This window comes from Petaurus breviceps, unplaced genomic scaffold (assembly GCF_028583685.1).
Source record: "Petaurus breviceps papuanus isolate PSGF00001 unplaced genomic scaffold, PetGlider_PUasm1.0 156, whole genome shotgun sequence".
NCBI lineage: Eukaryota > Metazoa > Chordata > Mammalia > Diprotodontia > Petauridae > Petaurus > Petaurus breviceps.
In genome coordinates, this window is record NW_027185720.1 from 8,770,096 (window position 1) to 8,779,590 (window position 9,495).

Consider the following 9,495-nt stretch of genomic DNA (forward strand, 5'->3'; position numbering starts at 1 on the left):
CCCCGCCGCATTTCCCCAATGGCTAGCCATCTTGGTGTGAACATCACTTCTGACCTTGTCCTCCCCCATGCCCATCATTCTAAGGAGCAGTGGGATGACTGGATTGGGAAGTAGTAAAGGAGGTGGGGACAAACCAAAGGGTCCATCATCAGTGATAGATCATAAGCATCCTGGGTAATGAAGTGTAATTAAGCCAGTGCATGGGGGGGCAGGGATGCCAAAATCTGCTCTGGCCTTTTAGCAAAGGAGCCCTGAGAGGAATGTGGAGTGGGAAATGGATGCCCAAGCCTCCCAGCTCTGCAGGTGGAGGCTGCCCCCGAGGGCATGGTGGGCAGAGTGGGCCAGCTAATTGGAGCTAAAAAGAAGGGGTGTGGTAGGGCAAGTGTATCATTTGATATGACTTCAGAAGTCCTGGCGGGGAGTTCTACCCTCAAGTCTTGTGTCTGTACCGAAAGGACAGAGTGAATAAAGCGGAGGGAAGGAGTTCTCCCAGAGACAACTCAAAAAAATTAAAGTATCACGGCTGTTCTTCTCTTCCCTTACGCTAGACAATAACCCCTTACATGGATGTTTTTGGTTCAGCTGGTGCCAACCAAAGCCAAAGTATCCCTGGGAGTGTCATCAATTACCAGTTTAAGACTCAGGTGCCAGCGGTACTAGTGTTATGCCAGGACCATTGCCAGTAACTGCAGACATGGGAAGTAATCCTAGCCAAAGGCCAAGGAAAGGGCCTCCTGAATCAGCCTGCTTTCTCATTTTTTGAAACTGAATTGAAGTGAGGGAGGGAGGCCAAAGTACCAGCTGTGGCTCCAAGGAGCCTCCAACCAAACCGTACTGAGTCAAGAATCTGTCCTCCAAAGCCAACAGACTGGTCACCAGCCCACCACACCTCTGGCAGGGATGCCCGAGTACGGCATGGCTGTTTGAAGGCTGACTGAAGTTGGGGCCCATTGTTCCAGGCGAACAGCGCAGTTGCCAGGGAAGGAAAATAACCTTTGGTCTGGTCTCCACCTCATTGGTTTGGCCTTGAAAGACAGCATGGCAGGGGTGGAAAAACAGGAAGGGAGTCCTTCCTACCTGGCTCTTCTGGGGAACTGCCAAGCCTCTGGTTTCCTGAGAGCTGCAGGGAAATATCTCCAGGTTTTGAAGCCTCTCCAGAGGCCACCTCTCCCCCCTCACCTGTAAACTCAGGCTCATTGATTAAGAGCTAGAAGGAGCCATATGAGGACATCCTAACACTCCCCTGCATGCTTTCTCATTTACAGAGAAGGCAAATGGCTCTTCCTAATGACAGGTGGAAGAAGGGCCAGGATTCAAACCCGAGGCCATGTTTTCCCAAGCCCTTGACTTTACACTGGCTCCCACTGCCTCTTACGAGGGAATGGGAACTTAACCAAGCTGAGAGTGACTGATGAGGAAATGGCCAGCTTTCACAGCAGGTAGCCTGCCTTCCTCTAGTGAATTATGCTTTTCCACTCACCAGGATTCTTGGGTATCCAGAGCTACTGGACTCCCTGGGTTTGGACCCATCCTTTGAAGGGGACCCAGGGCCTCTGGCGGGAGAGCTGAGAAGGCGAGGACAGTGCATCCTAATGCAAGCACAGACGTTCTTAAATTTCCTTTAAGGGACCTTCCTCTTCCCCTTAGTAGCAAAACTCAAGGAGACTATGGACTGCTTAGATGCGCAAGCCTAGAAACATAATATACATTGGCTGGGTCATATGTTCTCATAGGCTCACGGATTCAGAGGAAGAAGGGACATGGCAGATCAGAGTTCAAATCCCTGCCTTCATTTTGCAGCTTAGTACACTGAGGCCCAGAGAGGAAGCGGTGTGGCTTAGGGCACCTGTCTTCACATCCCAACTCTGCTGCTCAGCACTGTGCCACTCAAGGGCCTTCCTTCTCTGGGCCTCAGAGATCAGCTCTGAATCTGGGAAAGAGGCTTGTTGTGGTGGGTCCCACAGATAGAAGCCAGAATGAACTCTGGGCCTCTGACTCCCAATTCATTCCACTGCCCCTCCCTCCCTCTCTCCTCCGGGATGCCCCCAGGCAAATGCAATAAGGCCTGTGTATTCAGTGGTGTGGGGAGGACTGTGGGGAGTTTGTAAACCTGTCAGAAGCCAGTAAGTTAAGCTATGGGAGCCTTTTAAAAATGTGTGCAGTGTGTTCTCAGAATCCTTATTGCCTGGTGTAGTGTGGAGGGGTAGCTACAGTGTCAGGCTTATGGGTGGGGGTGACATTGCCAAAGGCAGGCCTCTATCACAAACCAGGAATGGAGTCTGGTCACAAAAGCAGACTCTAGCTGGGGTGCTTTGGGGAGGAGAGCAGGGATCCCATTGGAGAATTGTTTCAGATAATTCCTCAGTTTGCCAACACCTACTATCCAGTTGGACAATTTAGGACAACCTGAATTAGTGAAGTTAGAGCACAGTACAGAGAATCATCTTCTGGCTTGGAGAGAGGCCCCCCAAAGATCCCTCCGACGGACGCCCTGCACAGATTGCATATGAGCCGTCAGGCATTGCCGTCGTTGGACAGGCTGATAGGAATGGGAATGAGCGATGGGGGTCAGTGTGCAATATTTAAGGGCTCGAGCGAATTTTCTGGACACCACATTCTTTGGTTTCCCGTCAGGCCTTGTCCAGCTTGTGGATGGTGTCAGCTTTGGCTTTATCTTCACTGGGGTGAGTAAGGGCTGTGAGTCAGGGACTGGAATTCGCTGAAAGGGACACAAAAGGTTCACGTAGGTGCCTGCCCTGGTGTGGACGGACGTACCATGCAGTCTCCAACAGGACTCCCAGTAATTCAGCAGTGGACACATTAATTGCCTTGTATTTGCAGAGCCCTGTGCTAGGAGTGAGGGTCAGACAGTGATGAATGGGACAGATCCTGTTCTCAGAGACCTTCTGGTCTCTCCAGGAGGGCTGCTAAGGCTTTCATGTGAATGATTAGAGTACGACCTAGAATTTGGTTCTACCACGAGAAACCAGAGAAAAGTGAGGCCTGAGGAAGGATCATTTCCTCAAGTGCTGAGAGCTTGGGGCAGTAGTGGTGACTTTAAAGGCAATGGAGGGAGAGAAAAGTGGGAGGTAAAAAACCCAAAATACTAGTTTTCTGAAAGTGACTCCTTAGGGCCTGGCCTGCACACATTTCTCCTGTCTCCTGTGGAAGACTCCCTGATAGTTCCAAAGCACACAAATGTCTTCGTTTTCTTAATTCCTAAAGCACTTGCTGACTTGTAACACAGTCAAGGCAGGCAGATTGTTTGGGGGACCCAGAGGTTAAGGTAGCAGCTGTTGTTAATAGTCATTAGGTCCTAGGGTTTCCTAAAGGGCCGAATGTGGCTTTCACCCTATTTAGATGGTCAACCTAGGCCTAAAGAATGTTCTTTCTTGGCTTTCTTATTCCCTCATCATTTCCCCAGGCTCACTTTAGGCATCCCCCAAAGACACCTACTTGAGATGGGGATGGGGAGGCGCTGATGATATTTGGAATATCCCACAAGTCCTTGCTGAGAAGGTCTTTGTTCCTGTACCTGGGGATGGGGCTGTGAGGTGAGGAAAGTCTGGCTTGGGAGACTGCTGGCTACTCTGATAGCTGGGGGAGCCAGGAGACTGATGCTGCTGTGGTGAGTTAGAGTGGGGCTTCTGGGGCTGCTGGTCTTCTGGTGAGAGTCTGCTGGGGAGGATCTCCGGATTGTGGAGACTGAGCAGGCTGGGCTTCCTAGGCCTCCCTTCTCCCTCCTCCCAACCATAACAAATATCTATGTCATGGGCAGCTAGGTGGTTTGGTGGATAAAGCGTCAGACCAGAAGTCCGAAAGACTTCATGAGTTCAAATCTGGCCTCAGATGCTTACTAGCTGTGTGACCCTGGGCAAGTCACTTAATACTGTTTGGCTCAATTTCCTCATATGGAAAATGAGCTGGAGAAAGAAATGGCATCTCTCCCAAGAAAACCCCAAAAGGGGTCATGAAGAACCAGACATGACTGACCATCAAACAACACACATCTACGCTCATGTGAGAGCGTATAATTTCAGAAGGCAGCCCTTCTCAGAATCATGTTTTTAAATAACTGAAGGAAATGATGAAAGATTCCATTTTTCCCAGCTGAGTCCACAGACCCCTGAAATCAATCCGCACACTCTCTTCTCCACCCCTCAGGTTAAGAACCCCTGTCCTAACCAGTCTACCCGATAGCAGTAATCTGAAATGTAGAAATAATTCCTAGGCAGGAAACAAATGTGTCTCAGAAGTTCAAACTTCCAGGACGTAACCACTGCAATCCCAGTTATGTAAACGACTCCCTCTCTACATTTTTGTGCCAGAGCCCATAGGTAGATTCTTAAGCAAAAGAATGATTTTCTGTTGTGGCTAAGGGCAGTCAGGCTTTGCACTTGAGAATCACAGCTGGTGCGTACACAGGCCCTCACACATTTATCAGAAGGGTGAACTGTACCTTGATGGGATGGACGAGGTGGGGGAGGTTGTCCAAGCTGAGACCCCAGCTACATTTGTCCTTGGGATCTTAGAGATTTCAGTTGAACCTGTTCAGATGGGGCAAAGAAAGTAAGGAGAAGGAAAGAGAGACCCCTGTTACTCATAGGAGAACAGGTGAGAGGCTAGAAGTGCCTCTTGGAAGCCATGAGGCCAAGCTTCCATTTTACAGAGGAGGAAACTGAGGCGCAGGGAGGCTAAGTGACTTCAGAGGACGACAGATTCACAGATGGGAGGGACTTTGGAGACCCAACCATCTGGTCCTTCTTCCTTATCTATCAGGAAGAAGATAAGGTTAAGAAAAGTGAATTGACTTGCCCACTGTCATCCAGGCAGGAAGGGCCATGGAAGGGATTTGAACTCTGGTCATACTCTTTCTGCTATTGTAAAGTTATGGAGATTAGGAGGACCCTGGAGAATCCGGAGGTCGCCCAGGTTTCCGGGGGAGTCCTGTGGTCTTTCATGTGAGGCAGAGCTCGTGGGAGTGTCCCTGTTGGGGCTGGGACAAGAATGATTGCCTATAGAGATGAGAAGCCAGGGGGGAGAGAGACGGGCCCCAAATATAAAGACACAAAAGTCTCCATTGACTAATGTCTGCATGAGAGCACACACACACACACACACACATACACACACGTTCACATTCAGCACAGAGGGGTGAAGAGTGTCTGACAGGGCAGCAGGGTGGGGGCTGGATGGGGGACAAGGCCCGCTTGTTTGCTTCTTATGTTAATGGATCCCCAGCACTGTAGCCCAGAGTACAATGAAGACACTATTTTACTGGGGGATGGACGATGGGAATGGGGCATGCTTGTTCTAATGGGTCCTGCAGAGATTCTCAAACTGAAACACAGGAGAAGGGCTCTCTTCCTTCTCCCCTCTTCTACAGCCCCTCCCCACTCCCACCCTCTCCTCTTCAGGGAGTGACGTCTGGGCAGTGGGTAAAAAGGGGTTTTAGGGGTGTGGTAGGACAGGGAAGGAGGCATTCTGACAACGCTGAGGCTGGGATCAGTCCTTACTTCTGGCTTGCTCCCTTGCCCAGTACTGGCCACTAGAGGAAAACCCCATCATCTCCCCAGGGGATTTCCCCTTCCCTGGTCTTTACCCAGGGTTTTAGGGGCAAAGGAGCTGCTGCCTCTGGCCCCCAGATCTGCCATCAGCTGTTTGTTCTCTGATGGGAGGCCTGGAGCTGTCCATCCCCTGTAAGAAGAGAGAGGGCTGGCAATGGAAGGCGATGGGGGCCCCCACCAGGTGGGTCCGAGAGAGCCCAGCGGGTGGCCTCCACGCTCACACCCTGGGTGGACACTAGATGGCAGGCTTCTCCGTAGCAAACCCCCTTCTGCAGGGGTGGGTGGAAATCAGAACTTAGAAGCTGTGGTCCAGCTGCAGAGAGCCAGGAGCTCACCAGCAGCTGGAAGGCATCCTGCCTTGAGCCGCTGTCAGCACAGCTGGACTGAGGAGGAGGCTGCTGGTGTCCCGTGGGAACCTCTGGGGCCCCGGTCAGCTTGGGCCAGCAGGGTCTATTTGCACACTGGCAATGAGAGTGAACGTTCATAAGTGACCCCATGCCACCACCACCACCACTAATAATAAAAGGCAGCATGACGGGATGCAGAGATGGAGGGGTCTGGGTATCACAGAGACCTGCTGCTTCTCTCCTGTGGGGGCTGCATGACCCTGGGCAAGTCACCGGATCTCTCGGACCCTCCTGGCAGCCCGATAAGACTATAGGTTACAGATGAGTCGATAATCTGCATTGGTGGGTAGAGTTTCCATGCCAGGAGCTCCCCACAACATAATAAAATGACAAATTCCAATAGTAAAGCTAGGGTGTGGGCTGGACCTTTAACTGCACTGATAAAGCACTTAATATCCCCATGCCTCAGTTTCCTCATTTGTAAAATGACCCAATATCCCTTAAGGTCCTTTCTAAATCACTAAATCTATGAAATTCTTTCTGCCAACACAAATCAGCAACTTTTCTGCAATTGTAGCTTAGAGTACAGAGCTGGCATTTTTTTTGTGGCTATCATGTGTCCGGCATTGTGCTTTACAAATGTTGTCTTGTTTGATCTTTATAACAATCCTGGCAGGTAGATCCTTTTATTATCCCTTTATTACAGTTGGAGAAACTGAGGTAAACAGAAGAGGTTAAGTGACTTATCCAGGGCCATACAGCTAGCAAGTGTCAGAGGATGGATTTGAACTCAGTCCTGGTGCACTATCCAGCTGCCTCTGAAATGACCTGCCTAGGATCACACAGCCAGAATGTGTCAGAGACTCGAACTCAGGTGTTCCTGGTCCTGAGGCCAGAGCTCAATCCACTATGCAGCACTGCTATTCATAATAGCAGGACAGTGACTTGTCGTAGGACCATTCCTATCTGATCTCTATAAAAAAAGAATGACATGAATAATCATAAGAGTTGATATTTGTATGTTGATCTACAATTCACAAAGCATGTTTGACATCTGTTATCTCATTTGGCCGATCACGATTCAAAGGCGCCCTCCCCACGAGGTAAGGAGTAATGTAATGGGTTCCAGATTCTATCCTGATCAAAAAATGGGGCTCAAACCACAGTCTCTGGGCTGGAAGGGATCCCAGATGTCATCCAATCCAACCTCCAAGGATCTCTTCTATGCGATTTGTGACGGGGATCTCCTGTCCATGGTGGGAATGCCTTTCCTCATGCCTTAATGCAGTCTTCTTTGGGACAACATTGATAGTTGGTGATACCTTTGGGGGATGGTGCATTTAGGGAGGTTCAGAGCTGATTGACTCATAGAGGGGGATTGATATAGATTGGGTCAACAAGGAGGGAGGAATCTGGTGGATTGTCAACCTGTCACCCTGAGCTGCCCTATGTTTCCACCTATAACGTGGAGTGAGAATGACCCAAGGATGGGAGGGAGAGCTAACCCATTAGAGGCAGGGTCAGGATCCAGAAAGATCTCAACAGGCTAAAATAACATCATCAAAAACAACTATAATTACATGGCACTTAACTGTTCCAGGCACTAGCTAAGTGCTTTACAATAAGACAAACTGGATATGATGAAATTTAGCAGTAACCCAGGTCTGACCCCTTACTTGCTTTCAAAATATCAAATACCCAGGCTCAGAATAAGGAAAATGTGGCTAGGTAAGAGTTGAAGAAGATCTGGAGGTTTTGATAGACCTCAATGGAATCTGAGTGAACAAACAGTGTAACGTGGAAAGACTGGGAGGGTTCTTGTGAGAATAGCCTGTAAATGTCTGCAGTAGAATCAGAAATTGGCCTCCCCGTGACTTCTACCTATGGGCTCTAGTCCTTCCCTGGGGATGTTGGCTGTGATTATTGTCAGGGAGCTTTCTGTTAGATCTGCTTGTCTAGGGGGCTGGCCTAGAGGATTTCTGAGGTCTGTTGGAAACAGTCAATAAACAAACATTTATTAAGAATCTACCCTATGCCAATAACTGAGGGGCTGACCAATCCACAACCCCTGGTTAAGAGTGTCTATGAACCTGGTTCTGTGTTAGGTGTTGGGGGTATAGAGACAAAAATGAGACATCCCTGCCCTCAAGGAGCTGACTTCCTACATGTTTCTGATAGGTAAATAGAGACTATATACAAAATAAATATACAGTAATAGAAGGAGGTGTGATACTACTCAGTCAACAAACATTTAATAAGCTAATTTAGCTTTTAATAAGCTTATATTTAATAATTTAATAATAAATGATAATAGAGAAATAAATTTAATTTAAAATTTAATAAATAGTAAGTTAATAAATAATAATTTAATGAGTTTATGATGCGATCTCTCTGAGAATCTGTGAGGCAACTCCCATGTTTCAGAAACTCTGGAAGGCTGGTGGTCTGCAAAACTCGGAAGAAAGCTGGTGTTTAAAATGTTTATTTAATTTAAATTTGTCCAGCTTGCCATCTCATCTCCCCTTCTTCTGGGGAGTCCTCTTTCCTTACTCTCTCCCCTCTATGTGGGAGACTCAGGTCTTTTTTGACCAGTGCCCAGGAAGGCCTGGACAGTCTCAGACCTTTCCTCTCATCAACACCCACCATCTTGGATCCCAAGATTGGCCAGATGTCATTTTGAGAGTTAATGCATAAATTAAGAGGCTGAAGAGAATACCAAGAGAAAAACAAAAATTCCCACCAACAAAAATTCTCTGCTCTCAAGCATTTTGTTACTATATCACACGTAGAAATTTGCAGCCTTTTCAAGCTGGAAAGTGCTTTGCCAATCTTTTAGACAAACCTCCTTTCTTTAAGGATGAAGAAATAGAGGTCCAGAGAGAGCCAGTGACTTGTCCAAGGTCACATAAGCTTGTTTAAGTGATGAAGCTGAGGCAGAAAGCTGCACTCCTGCCTCTTAGCACAGTGCTCTCCCCATCACGCCACCCAGTTAAAATGACCAGGGCTCCGTCATGATTTTTTCTAGTACTTTCTTTTTTTTATTATTTATTTATTTTTAAAGCAATCGAAGTTAAGTAACTTGCTCAAGATTACACAGCCAGTTATTTCTGGGTGGGTGCTAAGTATCCGAGCCCGGATTCGATCCCCAGGTCATCCCAACACTGGAGCCAGTGCTCTTACTCACTGAGCCACCTGACCGCCCCCAAGTACTTTCTTTACAATAAATCTATGAAAGAGAAGATGGTGCAGCCAAGTAGGAAGTGTCCTCACTGGAATCAGAGGCCAGGGGTTCATAGGTTTAGATCTGGAAGGAGATCTTGCACACAGCTAAGAAGTATCAGAGGCAGAATCTGAACTCAGGGCTTACTGACTCCCAAGTCTAGCACTCTGTCTGCTATAACACTTGCTAGCTGTGTGGGCTTGGGCAACTAGATGCACACCTCTCAGCCTCAGTTTCATTCTCTGTAAAATGAGGGGATTGCTTATTTTCTTCTCTCTCTCTCTTTCTCTCTCCCCCTTTCTCTCTGTCTCTTTCTTCCTCTCTCCTCTCTCTGTCTCTCTCCCCCTTTCCCTCTCTGTCT

At 48.2% G+C, this 9,495-nt stretch overlaps 2 protein-coding genes across 2 annotated transcripts in view; both read right to left on the reverse strand.

The window, feature by feature from the left end:
- RTCB (RNA 2',3'-cyclic phosphate and 5'-OH ligase) overlaps positions 1-9,495 on the reverse strand; it is a 300,226-nt gene that overhangs the window by 104,004 nt on the left and 186,727 nt on the right. The window lies entirely within an intron of this gene.
- Positions 2,631-9,495, reverse strand: part of SYN3 (synapsin III) — a 406,353-nt gene continuing 399,488 nt past the window's right edge. Inside the window, 9 exon segments of the mRNA XM_069082163.1 lie at positions 2,631-2,679; positions 2,776-2,850; positions 3,457-3,485; positions 3,488-3,602; positions 3,604-3,678; positions 3,680-3,743; positions 4,460-4,547; positions 5,603-5,634; positions 5,746-6,028. Of these exon segments, the coding sequence (XP_068938264.1) occupies positions 2,631-2,679; positions 2,776-2,850; positions 3,457-3,485; positions 3,488-3,602; positions 3,604-3,678; positions 3,680-3,743; positions 4,460-4,547; positions 5,603-5,634; positions 5,746-6,028 (810 nt within the window).